Source organism: Hemitrygon akajei, chromosome 15, assembly GCF_048418815.1.
Source record: "Hemitrygon akajei chromosome 15, sHemAka1.3, whole genome shotgun sequence".
NCBI classification, from domain to species: domain Eukaryota; kingdom Metazoa; phylum Chordata; class Chondrichthyes; order Myliobatiformes; family Dasyatidae; genus Hemitrygon; species Hemitrygon akajei.
The window spans coordinates 77,370,918-77,393,029 of NC_133138.1; the positions used below are offsets into that span (position 1 = coordinate 77,370,918).

General features: G+C 43.7%; 1 protein-coding gene across 2 annotated transcripts in view; it reads right to left on the minus strand.

The window, feature by feature from the left end:
• The window catches only part of LOC140739490 (fibroblast growth factor receptor-like 1), a 164,754-nt gene that overhangs the window by 137,401 nt on the left and 5,241 nt on the right, over nt 1-22,112 (minus strand). Inside the window, exons 1-2 of one of the 2 annotated variants that reach the window (XM_073067844.1) lie at nt 12,185-12,451; nt 9,994-10,096 (exon numbers count right to left, since the gene is read on the minus strand). In XM_073067844.1, coding sequence (XP_072923945.1) covers nt 9,994-10,078 — 85 coding nt within the window. In that variant the 5' untranslated portion in view covers nt 10,079-10,096; nt 12,185-12,451. Of the gene's footprint in view, nt 1-9,993; nt 10,097-12,184; nt 12,452-22,112 lie in introns of those variants that run through there. The other variant, XM_073067843.1, reaches the window with a different exon arrangement.

Genomic DNA, 22,112 nt, shown 5'->3' on the forward strand with positions numbered 1-22,112 from the left:
ACAATAGACGTTGATCTTGAAATGGTTGTCCATGCCCCCCAAAAAATGAAATTAAAAATTGCCTTAATTTCAGCATAAAAACTTCTCAAAATGAGCAAACTGCACAATTTGACTGTGAAAAACACAATGAATGTCCAGAAATAGACATTCAAGTCTTCTCTGCCATCCATCTGATCTGATCTTGGCCTGATTTCCACTTTCCCACCCCCTCACCGCGACTCTGTTTCTCTATAGCCCAAAAATCTACCTCAGCTTTCAAAACACAGTGACATCCTGATAATCGGCCGTCCACCCATTCAGCATGAGGTTGCAGATGAGGGCGGTCACCGGACTGCAAAGTCAGGAGGGGTCCTGGTGTCACACTGGGGCCAGAGACCGGGAAGGCCTGGGGGTTAGGAACTCAAAAACACAAGAAAATCTGCAGATGCTGGAAATTCGAAGCCATACGCATCAAATGCTGGAGGAACGCAGCAGGCCTGACGGCCCATAGTCCATCTTTACACATTCAGTGACCTCTTTATTAAGTACACCTCTGCATTTGTTCGTTAATGAAAATATCTAATCAGGCAATCATGTGGCAGCAACTCAGTGTATGGAAGCATGCAGACATGGTCAAGAAGTTCATTAGTTGTTCAGACCAAACATCAGAATGTGGAAGACATGCGGTCTAAGTGACTTTGAAATGCTCGCAGACCATGGACATACCCATCCACCTCTGGTTTTTGTGGGGGAGATATTTGAAGTTAAGTCCCGACTCACAAAAGGGGGAAACTAAATGTCAAAAGCAAAATACTGCAGATACTGGAATTCTGAGGTGAAGTGCGAAGACAAAATTTGACTAATTTGGAAGGGCAGTGCCTGGGGCAAAGGAAACAGAGTAGCTTTTCAGGTCTAATGCCTTGCAACAGAATGTGAACTGGGTTGTGACAAGTTAGCTGTGTTCCAATGGCACAACTCACTCCAAAAATGTGTGTGAGTGTCATATTGGAACCACAGATCTTAAACTTTGCTTTGTGGTCTTTTCAAACATTCCTTACTGCCTGTTTCTCCCAAATATCATATGGAATCAAGGGCATTTTCGCAACAAGGTAGTGTTCATTTAACATCAGTAAGGTGAAAACTGCCAATTAATTCTGGAATCAGCACTGTTGACTAATTCAAGGAAATCTGCAGATGCTGGAAATTCAAGCAACACACACAAAGTGCTGGTGGAACGCAGCAGGCCAGGCAGCATCTATAGGAAGAAGCACTGAGTCCTGAGGAAGGGTCTCGGCCCGAAACATCGACAGTGCTTCTCCCTATAGATTCTGCCTGGCCTGCTGCATTCCACCAGCATTTTGTGTGTGTTGTTGCCTAATTCATTGTGTTTCCAGGAGAGCTGTGATTTTTAATACTCGGCATGTAGAACATCAAAGCACAATCAAGTAACGTTTTTAAGACCATGCCCCTTGAACCTTACAGTCTGCTTTACCATTGGTCAAGGTCTGGTTCAAGTAAATGAAGACCCTTTACCCTAACCCCGTTTCCTACTGCTTAACAAGGAGTTACATTTCTCCTTCAGTAATTTTGTTTTAAATTAATCTGATTAACATCTTTGCTAGCATAGTGTGCCAGTGGACTGTATACGTTAAGAGGCACTTGGATAGGTACATGAAAGGGAGGGGCCCAAGATATGGGCTGAATGCAGGAAACTGGGACTAGCTGCGAGGGTGAGGGTCAGTATAGACCAGTTGGACCGAAGGGCCTGTATCCATGCTGTATTACTCTGTGACTCTATGGCCCACTTGAGGCACATCCTGGGTTATGATTCAGACACATTAGAAGGGCACAACTTCATATAAAATTATGTCTCCCAACAAGCAGAAACAACAAAGCATCAGTTCTGTAGATGGTAACGGTTGTCATTGCTTGATGTGCTTTCCCCTTCAGAGCCTAAACAGGTCTTGGCTGCTCAGCGGTTCCAGGACTCTCTGATGTGAAGAGCGATGAGCACTACAAGAGTTTCACTCCACTTCACAGCAGCCATTTAAAATTAAACTCACACATCCACTTAAAGAGAATTTTACTTCTGTAGATCAAATTCAGGTCAGTTTTGCTTCACATATTCCTTACCTAAAGTTACACTGTGCTGACTTTTGCTGTTGCTATTCTTGACTCAGGTCCTTTCCCCGTGTTCCCGCTGGATTGTCTGGTGACTGCACTCCCACTGGCGGCGCCAGTAATTACCCCAGATGGTCACTTGTTGTCAAGCGATGAATGACACTGGACTATTTAACTAGGGAGGCTATCCAGCCTGGGCCTGTTGTACTTCTGCCTGCCATTCACACTCTTGCCCACTTGGCAACTGGAATAGCAGTGACAACCTGACGGATGTTCCCAAAATCAGAAGACTAAACATGCCACGTGAGAGCCAACAGAAATTTTTGGATAGTTTGACATGGGGATGCAGGCAGGGAGAGGAGTTGAGGAGCTGGGGAAAGAGAGAGAAATTTACTCATTAGCTCAGGTTACTTTGTCCAACACTGGATTGCAGAAGAATAGCCTTTACAATGAAATCAAAGTACCCATCTTATTCTGCTGTAAAGAAATTTATCTGGCATACTTATTTATTTATCTACCTAAATGTTGGCTCTTGATTAGCTGGCCAAGATTTCTCAAAATCACTCCATTGTAACCAGCTATCACCTCATCCCTCCCATCCACCTTTCTTCTCTGCATGCTTAATTACTTTCTTGGAGCACACTTCTGCAGCTAAAAAATAACCTGGCCCGCCTCCTTGTTCTCCCAACGTGGCTTGGTGTTCAATTCCATTTTGCAAAAGTGCTTTGGGAAATATTTTCACTCCAGAAACTACAGGAGCAGACAGAATCAGGAACAGGAGAACACGAAAAAGAGGCCCCCTTGGAGTATCGCGCCCAAGGTTGGAATTCCACTCACCCCGAACTTTACCTCACCCTCCTGCGTTCCTTTCAAGGGCAGATCTACACCCCTCCTTTTGCATCTGGCCACACTATACATTCACAAAGTGCATTTGACAACATACATATGGATTAGGAGCACAAGTAGATTATAATCTCAGTTCTGCATTCTGATCTATTCATGATAACCTTTCACCTCCTTGATTATTGGCGTCTCACTCCACAAGTGATGAAAAATGCTGAAGGGGGAGCCTCAACTCAGGCAATTTATTCTCAAATAACACATTTAGTTCAAGATATCAATCAATGGATGGAAAAGCTTAAAATGTGTTCAACTACTGTGTCTGTTTTATCCTGCTTTGTTTTATCAGAATGTTTCTGTCCTTTGCACTCTTTAATGGAAACGTTCCTGCTTAGAATCAGAAGCAGAAAATGTGAGATGCAATAGAGAGAATTTTTGGGGTGGGGGGGAGTGCATGTTGTATAATTTAAGGGAAGTCAAGTTTAGGTCACTTTCTCTTCACGTATCCCTCACCCCAAGTTACTCTAATATATAATCAGTAACATATCAGGCAGGAAGAAATGTGTGTGTTCTCTCATTTTCTCACATGACTGATTTCAGTGTGAAATTCATGCAGTAAGATGGAACGAAAATTAAAGGCAGCCCTCTTTATTGACTCATTGGAGACACAAGTAACTGCTGATGCTGGAAACAGGAGCCAACAGCCTGCTGGAGGAACCCAGTGAGTCGAGCAGCAGTTGTGGGAGGGAAGTTATTCTCAATGGTCAACTATTCCAATTGACCCCAATCACTGGCTTAAGTATCCACTCCTTCCATAAATGGTCAAGCGCATTATCGACAATGAGTACAGTCTCCACACTGTGGGTAGTACTGCAAGGCGTATTAGCTACAGAAACTCGTTGGGGCTTCTTCAGCAGCACTTTTCAAACCCATGACCTTTATCATGAAAGACAAGGGCAGCAGATGCATGGGATTATCATCACCTCCAACTCCCCAACCAGGTCACACTCCAAATATATTACTGTTCCCTCATCGGCGCTGGGTCAGAATACTGGAACACCCTACCTCACAGCGGGTGGCTTCCTCAACTCAGTGATTCTGAAACAGAAGCTCTCCTTCCATCTCTTATTTAAAGGCAACAAATGACAGTGATCCCCAAATCAGAAGAAAAATTATAAAAGAAAGCAGAGCTTGTCAGCACCAGACGAGCAGGCAATGTTTCCTAATGATTATACTGGCATCATTGACAGAAACTTAGCAGCACTCCACCCATTAGCTTTATTGGTTGGAAACAGTTGGCAGCACAATTAACAACACGTGTACTGAATTCATCCGTGATTCACATGGGAAAAAAAATGTTAGAGTCTTGTAGATCATTTCATCATGTGTCAACAGTGTTTTACAGAAATTACTTCCAAATTATTGCATAAGGAGTCTTGGCTATTTTAAAAACAACATGAGACAAACAAGAGAAGAGCAGATCAGAGGGTGTATTAGTCAGCTGCCCGATTTAAGAAGTTATTTCTTCTTCTCAACTGAAGGATTTGTACTTCTGATAGTAAATGTCACCAGGACTTGACCTTGCCACTGCAGCAGTTAACTTTCTCATCTTTAGAAGGCAAAGCAAATTCTCTTTATCTCGTGTAGGTCTAGGATTACCACTGAAGGTCTTTGACAATAACTCAGTTCCTTCTTTTACACGCCAAGAAGAATCAATATATTGGCATGTATATCTGCATGGGACTCCAGCACTGAATCAAGGCAAAGTTACACTATAGTGGGTGTTGTCCTTCAGGCTTTATACATCCTCCCAGTTTTGCGGGAGATCCCTTAGCACTAATTTGATGAACAGCAGAGGTGCTTGCCCTGACTTTCTGACTGACACTCCTTCCTCAAACAACACCAAAAACAGATTAGTTGCTCATTATCTCACAACCGTGTCTGGGAGGGTGCTCAGTTACAACCAGGAGAAAATCTGCAGGTGCTGGAAATCCAAGCAACACACACAAAATGCGGGGGGATCTCAGCAGGATCTATGGAAAAGAGTATAGTTGACGTATTGGGCCGAGACTCTTTGGCAGGACTGGAGAAACAAAAAGCTGGGGAGTAGATTTAAAAGGTGGGGGAGGGGAGAGAGAAACACGAAGTGATAGGCGAAACCTGAAGGGGGAAGGGATGGATGAAGTAAAGAGCTGGGAAGTTGATTGATGAAGGGGGTACAGGGCTGGAGAAGGGGGAGTCTGATTGAAGAGGACAGAGGCCATGGAAGAAAGAAAATGAGGGAGTAGCACCAGAGGGAGGTGTTGGGCAGGCAAGGAGATAAAGTAAGAGAGGGAAAAGGGGATGGGGAATGGTGAAGGTGGGGGTGGGAAGAGACATTACCAGAAGTTTGAATCAATGTTTGTGTCATCGGGTTGGAGGTTACCCAAACAGAATAAAAAGTGTTGTTCCTCCAACCTAAGTGTGGCCTCATCATGACAGTGGAGGAGGCCATGGATGGACATATCAGAATGGGAATGGGAAGTGGAATTAAAACGATGTGGCCACTGGGAGATCCCACTTTTTCTGGCGGATTGGGCGAAGCTGTCTCCCAATCTACGTCAGGCCTCACTGATACACAGGAGGCCACCCTGGGAGCACTGGACACAGTCTATTACCCCAACTGACTCACAAAGAAAGTGTCACTTCACCTGGAAAGACTGTTAGGTGCTCAGCGTGTTGCAAATTCACTTGAAAATGTGCATCATTGAATGAAAAATGCAATGGAATAATGAGATGCTGAGAAAGGAACTTCAGAAATATCATCTTTTCCTTGATTAAAGTTGTCCTATGTGCATTATTGATTGTGAAGATTGACTGTTAATTTAAGGCTTGAAGGACTGTGTCATGTGCTAACTGTTCTCTGGGTGGCAGCAGTTTTTGCTGAAAAACGCATCTGGCATAGTCTATGAAGAGCCTTGAGCAAATTACATACAACGTCTGAGCTCCTCCTGCTTCGTGTGTACTTAGTAATAGATCCATTAAGCAGATGTACTTTACACAGGCAAGGAGGATAGCATAACAATTAAAACCAACCAAATCATTGAAGATAATGAGTGACTAATGACTGTATTAGCAGGGCAAATCCAAGTTCATGGTTATCATTGCAAGCCCGAGGTGCAGACAAAAACATGAGGAAAAAGCAGGGTAGCAGTTGCCAGAATGAGTGTGGACTTAAAAGACAAGCCTAGTAATTCTTGAGTAATTTACACTGCAAAATGGCAAGCCGGTCTCAAACATCAGAACGTTGCGGCAATGGGGTGTGGGGTTCCTTTGTTTTGCACATCAGCAAAAGCAGATGCACTTTTGGTTGAAGAATTCTATTTAAACAAAGTGTGAAAGCAAAGATGCTTGGAATGGAGATGAGAGCACAATGAAAATAAAATCTAGTGAGCAGAAACAGGGCTGGGTTTTCGTGTAATATTGGGGAAATTTGACATCCTACCAAACAAAGCAGTAAAAAAAGTTACAAAATCATTTCAACCCACTGCCCCAGACATTGTGGTTGTAACTCTGTAACCCATAACCAGAGAACGGGAAAGATGGCTAACATCTAAATAATGGAATTAAAGATTGACGGGCTGAAAATCTGTAAGAAAAGCAGAAATGCTGTGAACAGGCAGCATCTGAGAGGTTAATGAGACAGTTAATGTTTCCTATCTAGGACCTTCTATCAAGACATGAATTAATTCAGAACATTTTTTTCTTTCCACAAAGGTTGTTTCACTTGCTCAGAGTTTACAGAATTTTCTGTTTCCACTAAATTTAAACAATCTCCCTCAAAAGATAATTGACAAGACAGCTTTTTTGAACTATGCTCATAAACTCTGAACCTCAATACTGAAAACTATAAGGGGTGCAGTCTCAGTTGAGACGTTTAAAAACCAGCTCAAAACCAATTTATTGAACCTTACTTTTAACTAACATCTTTTTGTCTTTTATTTTCATGTTTGCACTTTATCCCATTGTAAAGCACTTTGAACTTCATCATTTGTATGAAAAATGTTCCATAAATAACAAATTGTTATTATTAGCAACACTACATTTGCTCTGAAAGAGTAATCATATCAATGCAATCTTGGGTATGTTTCTGGATCACTTGTACGTAGACCAAATTATGAACATAATCGGTATAAGTCACTTAACTTTCAAGTTTTAACATGTGAATGATGTGCAGGAGACCTGCATTTATGGACATGGCAATTAAACACACCAAGAAAGTTGTGTAAATGCAGTTTACAATCAACGACATGCGCAAGTTTGGGAGCACTGAGTGAGGCCCGAGTCACAACTGTGAGTAACAAAGGTGTACCAGGGCAAAGCTCCACCACTGCTGAGATGAGAGTCATTCAGCTCAATTACTGTATGTCAGTTTACAGAGGCAAGGTGTTTCAGCTGCAAGGAACATAGCCTCTGTGTGCAGAATGTAACAAGCCAAGGAGTAGTAACCAAACAGTACCTCAATGAAAGTGGCATGATTACAATACAAAACCACAGCAGATTTATAACAAGGAGGAGTACACATTGGCTTGTCATTTGAAGAGCATCTGATGGCTCTGAGCCTATGTTCACTAGAATTCAGAAGAATGAGGGGTGACCTAATTGAAAGCTATCAAATGGCGAAAGGCCTTGATAGAGTGGATGTGGAGAGGATGTTTCCTATGGTGGGAGAGTCTAAGACCAGAGGACACAGCCTCAGAATAGAGGGGTGTCCTTTTAGAATGGAGATGAGGAGGTGTTTCTTCAGCCAGAAAGCGGTGAATCTGTGAAATACTTTGCCACAGGCAGCTATGGAGGCCAAGTCTTTATGTATACGTAAGGCAGAGATTGCTAAATTTTTGATTGGTCAGGGCATGAAGGGATATGGGAAGAAGGATGAAGACTGGGGTTGAGAGGAAAACTGGATCTGCCATGATGAAATGGCAGAGCAGATTTGATGGGCCAAATGGCCTAATTCTGCTCCTATACCTTAAATTATTAGAGTTTAGTATGAATATTGAAGACTTCAATTTGAATAGTGGCAGAACTACAAGATACTAATTCCTGGGTGTGAGTATGTGTGACCAAAAAAAAATTGCCATTAATTAGAAGCACATTAAAACTTCTGTTTGAGAACCTGAAAATAGTTTGAGTTGTCCTCTACAAATAGGAAAACAGCAAAGCTACTGTTTAATTTGTGCGAAGCGTCATCAACAGATCAACTCCACTCACAAAAAGAGGTGGAAAAAGTTGAGCAACAGACACAAAATGCTGGAGAAACTTAGCAGGTCAGACAGCATCTGCGGAAAAGATTAAACAGTCAAAGTTTCGGGCTGAGACCCTTCTTCGGGGCTGAAAAGGAAGGGGGAGGTACCTGAATAAAAAGGTGGGGGAGGGGAAAGAGGATAGCTGAAAGATGATAAAGTGAAGCTGGGTGGGTGGGAAAGGTCAAGGGCTGGAGAAGAAGAAATCTGATAGGAGAGGAGAGTGGACCATAGGAGAAAGGGAAGGAGGAGGGGCGTAGGGGTAGCAATAGGCAAGTGAGAAGATCAGTGTGGGGAATGGTGGGAATTTGTTCACCGGAAGGAGTAATAGATATTCATGCCATCAGGTTGGAGGGTACCCAGATGGATTCCCAGTCGCTACTCCAACAATGGATTGGGAAAATATATTTGGTGCCAATATTTCATGACGATGTTGAAGAAAGGTTCCAGAACAACATAAAGAGACATTGAAAGATTCATTCTTGGACATCAAGGGAATTATGCTCCCCAGAATTTCCAGAAATTCACATGCCAAAAATGAATGAACGACCATCTACAGATGCACAGTAGAGAGCATCCTAACCTACTGAGTCACTGCACGGTATGGAAACTGCCCTGTGGTGGACAGGAAGCCTTTAAAACAGGTAGTCAGTGTTGGCTAACACACCACTGGCATCAGCCTATCTGCCGTCAAGGACATGCATATATACAGAAAGGTGCCAGGAAAAGGCCAGCAATATCATGAAGGATCCCACCCACCCTGCTCATGGACTGTTTGTCCCATTCCCTTCAGGGACGAGGCTGCATAACATCCATGCCAGGACCACCAGACTCAAAAACAGTTATTTTCCCCAAGCAGTAAGGCTGATCAATGCCTCCTCCCACTACCACATCTCACCATCACTGCTTTATCACTTCCTGTCAGTCAGCCTATGTATAGACCTTCCTATACTTAGCATCACTTTATGGACATACAATTAATCCATGTATATAATCCATCATATTTTTTATTACAGTGTTATTTATTTTATTGGGTTCTTTTGGCAGATTGAGACTAACAATTACTTAGTTCTCCTTTACGCTTGTGCACTGGAAATGAGAATAAACAATCCAAAATCTTGTCTCTTGAATAAGTACTGAAGACTTGGATCGAAGCACAACTAGTCAAGCTTTAACTGGAAAGAGGCAGTTTAAATAGCTTGGCATGGACTAGACAGGCCAAAAGGCCTGTTTCTGTGCTATACTCTTCTACCATTCTGTGACACTGTATGGAATATTGGTGAAAGGGCCATTAGTTAACATCCAAGGATTAAATTTCACCACAAAACCGACACAGACTTTTTCGAGCTACACAACTCCACTCCATATCAGTCTATTTCTGTTGAAGTGGTAATAAGCAGAAGATTTGGAAAACATTTGAATCACACCTAACACACAATTAGAAAGTAAAAGTTCAGCCGAGGCAATTAAAACCGAACCCAGGCTGCTAGAAGATATTCGCTCCGCACGAAAGAGTTTATTTATAGCAACTTCCTGGCAGCCAGGGGTGGATGTTGGAGAGATGGTGTAAATGTACAAACCTAGGAATTACTTAGTAACAGTGAGTCCAACAATTGTTCAAGAGAAGTCAACGTGTAAGGTTTATCATAAGAGCCAAGGTGAGCATTAAGACCAGAGACAGACAAAGCTCTAACAATAACAAATGAAGCTAAGGCTTTGTTACAAGTAACACCATTGACATATAGAGCAGCACCAGGCTATTACAACTTACCTCTCACACTGCCGCACACACCAAACAGGATCGTGAAGGTGAGAACACACAGGAGATTCATTCTCAGTTTGCTGCCACTTTGCATCAACCCAGTCACTCGAGGCTAGAGGAACAAAACCAACGAGAAAAGATGAATTAGTTAAATGCCCATGCCGTTTCCCTGATCAGTTCCAGCAGACGCTCCATGGGTTTGAACTGTAACAGGTTGGGCATTTACCCCTTGATCATGACCCCACTAAGGAGCACCAGGCCATTGTCTCCTATACCATCACCAACCTTATCAGCTCTGGGGATCTCCCATCCACTGCCACCAGCCTCATAGTTCCCACACCCCGCACTTCCCGTTTCTACCTCCTACCCAAGATCCGCAAACCTGCCTGTCCAGGTAGACCTATTGTCTCAGCTTGCTCCTGCCCCACTGAACTCATTTCTGCATACCTTGACACTGTCTTATCCCCCCTTGTTCAATCTCTTCCCACCTATGTTCGTGACACTTCTCATGCTTTGAATTTTTTCAATGATTTTAAGTTCCCTGGCCCCCACCGCCTTATTTTCACCATGGACGTCCATATACCTCCATCCCCCACCCGGACGGTCTCAAAGCTCTTCGCTTCTTTTTGGATTCCAGACCTAACCAATTCCTCTCTACCACCACTCTCCTCCGTCTAGCGGAATTAGTTCTTACTCTCAATAATTTCTCCTTTGGCTCCTCCCACTTCCTCCAAACCAAGGGTGTAGCCATGGGCACCCGTATGGGTCCCAGTTATGCCTGCCTTTTTGTTGGCTTTGTGGAACAGTCCATGTTCCAACTCCATACGGGTATCCGTCCCCCTCTTCTCCTTTGCTACATCGACGACTGCATTGGCGCTGCCTCCTGCACGCATGCTGAGCTCGTTGACCTCATTAACTTTGCCTCCAACTTTGACCCTGCCCTCAAATTTACCTGGTCCATTTCCGACCCCTCCCTCCCCTTTCTTGATCTTCCTGTCTCCATCTCTGGAGACGGCTTATTTACTGATATCTACTATAAGCCTACAGACTCTCACAGCAACCTGGACTATTCCTCTTCCCACCCTGTCTCTTGCAAAAATGCCATCCCCTTCTCACAATTCCTCCGTCTCCGCCGCATCTGCTCTCAGGAAGAGGCTTTTTATTCCAGGACAAAGGAGATGTCTTCCTTTTTTAAACAAAGGGGCTTCCCTTCTTCCACCATCAACTCTGCTCTCAAATGCATCTCTCCCATTTCCCACACATCTGCCCTCACCCCATCTGCCCGCCACCCCACTCGGGATAGGGTTCCCTTTGTCCTCACCTACCACCCCACCAGCCTCCAGGTCCAAAGTATAATTCTCCGTAACTTCTGCCACCTCCAACGGGATCCCACTACCAAGCACATCTTTCCCTCCCCCCCCTTCTGCTTTTTGCAGGGATCGCTCCCTACGCGACTCCCTTGTCCATTCATCCCACCCACCCCTTCCCAACGATCTCCCTCCTGGCACTTATCCTTGCAAGCGGAACAAGTGCTACACCTGCCCTTACACTTCCTCCCTCACCACCATTCAGGGCCCCAGACAGTCCTTCCAGGTGAGGTGACACTTCACCTGTGAGTCAGCTGGTGTGGTATACTGCATCTGGTGCACCTGGTGTGGACTTTTATATATTGGTGAGACCCGACGCAGACTGGGAGACCGTTTCGCTGAACACCTACGCTCTGTCCGCCAGAGAAAGCAGGATCTCCCAGTGGCCACACATTTTAATTCCACATCCCATTCCCATTCTGATATGTCTATCCATGGCCTCCTCTACTGTCAAGATGAATCCACACTCAGGTTGGAGGAACAACACCTTATATACCAGCTGGGTAGCCTCCAACCTGATGGTATGAACATTGACTTCTCTAACTTCCGTTAATGCCCCTCCTCCCCTTCTTACCCCATCCCTGACATATTTAGTTGTTTGGTTTTTTTTCTCTCTCTCTCTGCCCTTTACCCTGCCTATTCTCCATCTCCCTCTGGTGCTCCCCCCTCCCTCTTTCTTTCTCCCGGCCTCCCGTCCCATGATCCTTTCCCTTCTCCAGCTCTGTATCACTTTCGCCAATCACCTTTCCAACTCTTAGCTTCATCCCACCCCCTCCGGTCTTCTCCTATCATTTCGCATTTCCCCCTCCCCCCACTACTTTCAAATCTCTTACTATCTCTCCTTTCAGTTAGTCCTGACGAACGGTCTCGGCCCGAAACGTTGACAGTGTTTCTCCCTATAGATGCTGCCTGGCCTGCTGTGTTCCACCAGCATTTTGTGTGTGTTGCTTGAATTTCCAGCATCTGCAGATTTCCTCGTGTGGGCACTTAAGTTTCCATTTTACAGCCAAACATCATTGACAACGTGATGTCAACATAGTGAATCATGGAGTTTGCAGCCAGGATAAGATACGGGGCCAGGTCGCTAATACTCTGACAGGACGGTTCCATTCAGTTGCTGAAGGGAACAATCAGAGATGAACTTGGAGAATCCTAATGAAGCGCCATTTCTATACATTTCCCCCATACTTCACACAATAACATTACAGAGCAACCCTTCAGCCCACGGTATTTGTACTAACCATGATGCCAACACAGACCAACCAATGCTGATTACAGAGCTGCATACTATATGTTAGAATAATGTTACTAAACACTATATTACACAACAGCATCATGATGTATAATAGAAATACCATCATTGTTTATACTAACAGTGATATTGCATAATCAGACATAGGAGCAGAATTAGGCCACTCGTCCCTTCGAATCTGCTCTGCCATTCCTGCATGGCTGATTTATTACCCCTCTTAACCCCATTCTCCCTCCTTCTCCCTGCAATCTTTGATACCCTTACTAATTAAGAACCAAATGAGTTCCGCTTTAAATACACCCAGTGCCTTGGCCAGCAATAAATTCCACAGATTTGTCACCTTCTGGCTGAAGAATTTCCTCTTCATCTCTATTCTAAAGGGATTCTGAGGCTGTGCCCTCTGGTCCACGCTGTCTGGGGCTTTCTATATTCCATAGGTTTCAATGAGATCCCCTCTCACTCTCCTAAGCTCCAGCACGTACAGGCCCACAATACAGTGAGTAGTGACTGAAGCTCATAAACTCACAGTCTCATGAAACACAACCTGATAGAGTAAAAATTCCAGGGTTCCTCAAAAGTACTGTGATCATGCCAATCTTTAAGTAACAAGTATGGCTGTGTAAGAAGTGTAAGGTGGTACACTTTAGAAGGACAAACTCCAAGGCAGAGTATAAAGTAAATGGCAGGATACTTGGGAGTGTGGAGGAGCAGAGGGATCTGGGGGTACATGTCCACAGATCCCTGAAAGTTGCCTCACAGGTAGATAGGGTAGTTAAGAAAGATTATGGGGTGTTAGCTTTCATAAGTCGAGGGATAGAGTTTAAGAGTCGCGATGTAATGATGCAGCTCTATAAAACTCTAGTTAGGCCACACTTGGAGTACTGTGTCCAGTTCTGGTCGCCTTACTATAGGAAGGATGTGGAAGCACTGGAAAGGGTACAGAGGAGATTTACCAGGATGCTGCCTGGTTTAGAGAGTATTTATTATGATCAGAGATTAAGGGAGCTAGGGCTTTACTCTTTGGAGAGAAGGAGGATGAGAGGAGACATGATAGTGGTGTACAAGATATTAAGAGGAATAGACAGAGTGGACAGCCAGCGCCTCTTCCCCAGGGCACTACTGCTCAGTACAAGAGGACATGGCTTTAAGGTAAGGGGAGGGAAGTTCAAGGGGGATATTAGAGGAAGGTTTTTCACTCAGAGAGTGGTTGGTGCGTGGAATGCACTGCCTGAGTCAGTGGTGGAGGCAGACACACTAGTGAAGTTTAAGCGACTACTGAACAGGTATACGGAGGAATTTAAGGTGGGGGTTTATATGGGAGGCAGGTTTGAGGGTCGGCACAACATTGTGGGCCGAAGGGCCTGTGATGTGCTGTTCTATGTGATCAGAGATGGCCACTGGGAAAGTCATAGTCAGAGTCTTCCTTATCTGCCCAGCAACAATGGCCTCATAGCTGCTCCCCAGACTACAGGGAGGATTCCAGCCAATTCGACAAATTGTGACAGCTCCACAAGAAATGCAGGGACCAGCAGCAGGCACCCTTTTCCTGACTTCATCAACTGGGACAGACTCTTGGGCACCCTCCTCATCTGCAGTCTCCTGGATATTTACCTTCACCCTCCAATTGCTCCATGAAGGTATGGAGTTCGCGTCTGTAACCAATGGGTCAAACAGCAGAGCCAATATCTGTGAAGATCGACATCAAACAATGTTGTGGCAATAACCAAACCTTTTTAATCAGTCTTTATCACAAAACTGTGCTGCACCTCAACTCCAGCTAACTCCAAATAAGTCCATGGGACCATAAAACCTAGGAGCAGAAATAGACCATTCAGCCCTTTGAGTGGGAGTGGAGCTAATCTTCAGAGCTAATGAGAAACTGTTTAACCTGTGCTGACTAACTCTGAAGAGTCCAGTGCCAGTACTGTTCCCTATAAGTTGTGCAGGTGCGTGGCTGTACGGCAACTCAAATGCTACCACGCACATAGAGTTTGTTGCCATGTGGCTGGAACCTGCTTTTATATAATGTGAATATAATTATGAAGTAACGTAATTGATTACGTTAAGGAATACAATCCATAGATTTTCTAAGCAATAAATGTACCTCAACCTTTACTTTGAAACATTTTTGACCTTTAATGTATTTGCATTGTCAGTGTTTCGAGTTACAACGCGGCTGCAAACTGCAGCAATAGACGCAGAATGGAAGTTGGTGGACTGCTGACCCTACCGAATGCCGATGCCATCTAGTCAAAACATTTTACTTTTACCATTGTGCCCGTCGGTTGCCCATCATTTATTTGCGTTGAGAGCTGTGGTTTGTGTTTGTCTGATGTGTACACTACAAAAAAAACCCTAAAGGGCTGCACCATTTTCAGGTCGTGTAAAGATCCCCCGCTCAGAGCGATGATTAGTTCGTACAGCTGGAATAAAAAACTAGAGGGCACATTGAGTGCCAGTATTCAGACAAGGCTTGCCTTTCCACACACTTGGGGGCTGAGTCTGAGCCTTTGTTGAATTATTTGCTGGAGCATATGAGGGTACAGGTCTTAAGCTCAACACCCACTAGACAGAAATCCCCTGCTGACCTGCCCCTGCTGTGAAACGACTTCCTCTGTTAATAAAGGTTCATGAGGAGAACTGAAAAATATCGACCACTCCTACTAAAGCTGACCTAACCTCTGCTTTCCTAGCTTCCTGTTGCATCTGCACGGTCACTTTCTTGTTCAAGGGCACCCAAATTCCTCTGAATACAAAAAAACTACAACTTTTCCAATCAGTTAAAAAATTCCTGCTTTTCTTTGCCCCTTTCCAATATGTATCACCTTCCCTAATGCTATACACCATCTGGTTATTTCTTCAGCAGTTTGATCAGGGCAGGACTGTGCAAGTGTGTGGACGTCAGCCAGTGAGAACAGCGAGAAGAGTTTAAAAGCAGACACTTAAAGAGCGGGCACTGGAGGAGTGGGCGACGGTGTAGAGGGCGACAGAGTAGGAAGGCTTTGGCTCAATGGGACTTCGGCGATAAAAGGGTTGAGGTGATGTAGGATGCCTATGTAGAATACAGACAGAAAGAATGTGTGTGAGGCCGGTTTTCTGTGCTCGGTGTCAGATGATGGGAAGTTCGGGAGACTCCCAGCCTACCTGATGGCCACATCTGCACCAGGTGCATCGAGCTGCAGCTCCTTAGGGTCTGCATTAGGGAACTGGAGACGCAGCTCCATGACCTTCGTCTGAGAGGGAGAGGAACAGACGAGTTAGGAAAGTGTTTAATTGGAGTAAGGGGAAATATGAGGCTATCAGGCAGGAACTTGGAAGCATAAATTGGAACAGATGTTTTCAAGGAAACGTATGGAAGAAACGTGACAAATATTCAGGGGATATTTGCGTGGAGTTCTGCATAGGTACGTTCCTATTAGACAGGGAAAGGATGATAGGGTACAGGAACCCTGGTGTACAAAGGCTGTTGTAAATCTAGTCAGGAAGAAGAGCTTACAAAAGGTTTAAAAAGCTAGGTAATGATAGAGAGCTAGATTATAAGGCTAACAGGAAGGAGCTTAAGAATGAAATTAGGAGAGCCAGAAGGGGCCATGAGAAGGCATTAGCAGACAGGATTAAGGAAAACCCCAAGCTTGTGAAGAGCAAGAGGATAAGACATGAGAGAAAAGGACCAATCAAGTGTGACAGTGGAGAAGTGTGTATGGAACTGGAGGAGATAGCAGAGGTACTTAATGAGTACTTTACTTCAGTATTCACTATGGAAAAGGATCTTAGTGATTGTAGTGATGATTTACAGCAGATTGAAAAGCTTGAGTATGTAGATATTAAGAAAGAGGATTTACGGGAGATTTTGGAAAGCCTTCAAGTTGGATAAGTCACCTGGACTGGACGAGATGTACCCCAGGCTAATGTGAGAGGTGAGGGAGGAGATTGCTGAGCCTCTGACGATGATCTTTGCATCATCAATGGGGACGGGAGAGGTTCCGGAGGATTGGAGGGTTGCGGATGTTGTTCCATTATTCAAGAAAGGGAGAAGAGATAGCCCAGGAAATTATAGACTAGTTAGTCTTACTTCAATGGTTGGTAAGTTGATGGAAAAGATCCTGAAAGGCAGGATTTATGAACATTTGGAGAGGCATAATATGATTAGGAATAGTCAGCATGGCTTTGTCAAAGGCAGGTCATGCCTTACGAGCCTGATAGAATTTTTTGAGGATGTGACTAAACACATTGATGAAGAAAGAGCAGCAGATATAGTGTATATGGATTTCAGCAAGGCATTTGATAAGGTACCCCATGCAAGGTTTATTGAGAAAGTGAGGAGGCATGGAATCCAAGGGGAAATTGCTTTGTGGATCCAGAACTGGCTTGCTCACAGAAGGCAAAGAGTGGTTGTAGACAGGTCATATTCTGCATGGAGGTCAGTCACCAGTGGTGTGCCTCAGGGATCTGTTCTGGGACCCCTACTCTTAGTGATTTTTATAAATGACCTGGATGAGGAAGTGGAGGGATGGGTTATTAAGTTTGCTGATGACATAAAGGTTGGGGATGTTGTGGATAGTGTGGAGGGCTGTCAGAGGTTACAGCGGGACAATGATAGGATGCAAAAATGGGCTTAGAAGTGGCAGGTGGAGTTCAACCCAGATAAGTGTGAGGTGGTTGATTTTGGTAGGTCAAACATGATTACAGAATATAATACACTCTTGGCAGTGTGGAGGATCAGAGGGATCTTGGGGTCCGAGTCTATAGGACATTCAAGGCTGCTGTGCAGGTTGACTCTGTGGTTAAGAAAGCATACGGTGTATTGGCCTTCATCAATCGTGGGATTGAGTTTAGGAGCTGAGAGGTAATTTTGCGGCTATATAGGACCCTGGTCAGACCCAACTTGGAGTACTGTGCTCAGTTCTGGTCACCTCACTACAGGAAGAATGTGGAAACCATAGAAAGGGTGCAGAAGAGATTTACAAGAATGTTGCCTTGATTGGGGAGCATGTCTTATTAGATTAGATTAGATTCAACTTTATTGTCATTGTGTCGAGTACAGATACAAAACCAATGAAATGCAATTAGCATCTAACCAGAAGTGCGAAAGAATAGTATTATTTATAAAATAACTGTGAATAAAAATTAAGTACTATAGCATACAGATATAAAAGTACTGAGACCGTACAATATGGGGGCAATACTGCTTAGAGCTGTGATGTGAGGTTCAGCAGGGTCACAGCCTCAGGGAAGAAGCTCTTCCTGTGCCTGCTGGTGTGGGAGCGGAGGCTCCTGTAGCACCTACTGGATGGGAGGAGAGTAAAAAGTCCATGGTTAGGGTGAGATGCATCCTTTATAATGCTTTTCGCCCTGCCCAGGCAGCGTTTATGGTAGATATTGTCAATGGTGGCCAATTGGGTGCCGATAATCCGTTGGGCAGTTTTCACCACCCACTGGAGTGCTTTGCGATGTGGGACAATTGCCATACTACACTGAGATGCAGTTGGTGAGTATACTCTCAATGGTACAGCGGTAAAAGTCCGTCAGTATCCTGGGACAGAGGTGAGCTTTCTTGATGCTCCGCAGGAAATAAAGGTGCTGTTGCGTCTTTTTGATCAGAATGGAGGAGTTCAGGGACCAGGTGAGATCCTCGGAAATGTGGACACCAAGGATTTTGAAGCTTGATACACACTCCACTACAGCTCCGTTGATGTAGATGGGGACGTGAGTGTGGCTCCTAGCATGCCTGAAGTCCACAATGATCTCCTTGGTCTTCTGGCTGTTAAGGGCCAGGTTGTTGTCGGCACACCACATGGCCAGGTGCTGGACCTCATCCCTGTAGGCTGTCTCGTCATCCCCTCTGATCAGACCAACCACCGTGGTGTCATCTGCGAACTTGATTAAGGAGTTAGAACCATGTACAGGAACGCAGTCACAGGTGAAAAGAGAGTACAGAAGAGGGCTCAGCACACAGCTTTGAGGCACGCTAGTGTTCAGGGTGAGAATGGAGGAGGAGAGGTTGTCTAACTTAACAGATTGGGGTCTGTTAGTCAGAAAGTCCAAGGTCCATTTGCAAAGGGATGAGATGATATCAAGCTGGCGAAGTTTGGCGATCAGCTTGGAGGGGATCACAGTATTAAATGCTGAACTAAAATCAATGAACAGTATTCTGACGTAAGAGTTGGGGCTGTCCAGGTGGGTCAGGGCAGAGTGAAGTACCGTGGAGATGTCATCCTCTGTTGACCTGTTGGTGCGATAGGCAAATTGATGGGGGTCCAGGGTAGTGGGCAGATAGGAGTTCAGATGTGATAAAACCAGTCTCTCAAAGCACTTTGCAATGATGGGGGTGAGTGCAACTGGACGGAAGTCATTCAGGCCCGTGGCAGTGGAATGCTTTGGCACTGGCACGATGGTGGCGATCTTGAAGCTTATGAGAATAGGTTGACTGAACTTGGCCTTTTCTCCTTGGAGCAATGGAGGATGAGAGGTGACCTGATTCTGACGAAGGATCTCGGCCTGAAACGTCAACAGCACTTCTCCCTATAGATGCTGCCTGACCTGCTGCATTTCACCAGCATTTTGTGTGTGTTGCTTGAGGTATATAAGATGATGAGAGACATTGATTGTGTGGATAGTCAGAGGCTTTTTCTCAGCATGAGAGGACACAGTTTTAAGGTGCTTGGAAGTAGGTACAGAGGAGATGTCAGGGGTAAGTTTTTTTACACAGAGAGTGGTAAGTGCATGGAATGGGCTGCTGGCGACAGTGGTGGAGGTGGATACCATAGGGTCTTTTAAGAGACTCCTGGACAGGTATATGGAGCTTGGTAAAATAGAGGGCTATGGGTAACCCTAGGTAATTTCTAAGATAAGGACATGTTCAGCACAGCATTGTGGGCCAAAGGGTTTGTATTTTGCTGTAGGTTTTCTATGTTTCTATGATACCTGCACATCTCTTCACCTCCCTTTGAAAACTTTGAGGCCAAAAACTGCTCTATTTTCTTATTTAGCTTTGTGTAGTCAACAAACTTAGATATATTATGTTAGGCCCCATCAATTGTCATTAATATACATTTAATATGTGAGAACACAGCACTCATGTGGTTTTCCACTAGCAGTGTGACGAGGACTGATATTTATAGATTAGTACAACATGGGAGTAGGTCTTTCAGCTCAAGGTGTCTGCACCAAACATAACATAACAATTTCTCTTCTGTTTTCTGTCCTTCTATCAGCCTTTATCTATCCTAATATATTTATCTCTACCCCAGTTACAAATCCCAAGTACTTACAGAATCATAGAATTAGTACAGCACAGGAATTATTCAGCCCAATGGATCAATCTCCCTCATGGCAACAGAAATCTGGTTGAATTCCTACCACCCAACCACGTATTTTTTGTCCAATTTGTGTGCCTTGGTCCTTACACAGAACCACTTCCCTCTCCTTCTGCTTTCTACAGCCATTACTTTGTGTACTTTGGAGACACAAGAGACTGCAGTTGTGCGAAGTTGAGCAAAATCCAAAATGTTGAAGGAACAGAGTGTGTCAAACAGCATCTCTAGAGGCCAAGAGAGTCAACATTCTGGTCTCTGAAGAGAGGAGGCAAGGTTCATCAAAGAGGGCTTACCTTGATGAGACTTTGAGTGGAAGTAGTAAACGGGCACCAGAAGAGACTGAAGACCATGTAATCTGCAGCAATAAACAAACTACTGGAGGAGTCAAGCAACATCAGTGAGGCAAAGGGATTGAGGCTTGACCCAGAGTCTCAAAATGTAAACTATTCCTCTGCCTCCACAGATGCTGCCTGACCCACTGTATTCCTCCAGCAATTTGTCTTATTACACCTCGTATACCTCAGTCAAATCACTACTCAGTCCTCTTTGCTTCAAGATTAAGAGCCCAGCTTTATAATCAAATTTTTTCTAACCAGGAACTATACTGGTAAACATTTTTTTAAGAGTGTCTACGTCCTTCATGTCCTTCCTTAAGTGGGGCGATCAGAATTGGACACAATACTTCAGTTCATGCACTTACCAGAATTTTATACATGTTGAACATAACCTCCCTGCTTTTCTCCTCTGTGCCTCCATTTATAGATCTCAGGGACTCATTTATTTATATTTCCATGTGTAATGAGCCTTTCTATAGAATGTTATTGAATGCCTTTTGAAAACCCAAATTTAGTGCAGCAACTGGCTCCACTGTAATCACTAGTCCGGCTACACTCTCAGAAAACACTGCTAGATTTGTCAGGCACAATTTGCCTTTCATAAAACCACGCTGAATCTAAGCGCTTGGTCTCTACGTCCTTAATAATGAATTCTGGCATTTTCCTGATGACAGAATTTAGGTAAACTGGTCACTAAACCCTGTTTTCTCTGTCCTTCTTTTTCTCTATGCTGTGTTGTATTTCTTCAGCTCAACGTGAATTGTGCCAAAAGTGGGAGAAGTCTGAAACAACTACTAATCACTTTTATCAACTTCTTTTTAAACCTTAGATTATGACTTATTAGGCCTGGTTGAATCAATGGCATTAAAACCCATTAAGGTTTATTTGGATTTTTTTTACTGTGATTAATGACTTCACTTTTCTCATGCCTTAGGTTATTTCTGATTTCTTATTTCTTATTTCTGATATGTTTTCATATCTTCTATTACAAATGCAGATTTAAAATAGTTGACATTTCAATGCTTTTTTTTGTATTCTCCATTATAATTCCTTCCTTCTTAGCTCTGAAATGTTCCCCAAATCACTTTCAATACACTCTTCCTTTTCATATACTTATGGAATTTATTGCAATCTCTTTTTACACTTCTTGTTATTTTTGTTCTTAAAATCTATTTTCTCTCTAGTTCTAACTTGGCTCTTACAACCCTTATTTTTGCCAACATTTTATACCTTTATTGAAAGTCCAAAGTAATGCTTAACCTATGGATAACTTTTTCCTTTGAGTTTTTATTCTGAAAATCATAAAACATTTTTCAAACATTTGCCATTGGATGTCTACCAACATAAGCTTGCTTTCCCATTGACTTCAGCAAATTCACCCATCATAGGTATATAACTGAAAAGACATTATGTCATGTATTGTCCTTGAGCTCTATGTACAATTCTGGTATCTTATGATAAGCCTTTCACAGAAGCCTCCTTTAAATTCATCAGTAGTTGATTACACAAGTCAATATTTAAAATAGCTTGCTCCCTGCTAATTCATTCCTGGAAAAGTCTTAAGTGTTTTATATAACCGCTTTCTTCATAGTATTTTTGTAAATTAGTTTTTTCACACTGCATATGAAAATAAAAGCACTCTATTTATTGCACAAGTATTATTATAAGCCTTTTGATCAATTAAAACAACAGAAAAACATGGGATTATTAGTTACTCCTACAAGTATTTTCTGTCTAATTTCTGCCCATACTGATGCTACTGCCTACTGCTCTGGTCTCACATCTGTCCTCGACATGATAGTTATAAAAAATTAGTGTATTGCGTTACTTCTACACCTTCCCTCCTGTTGCTGAAACA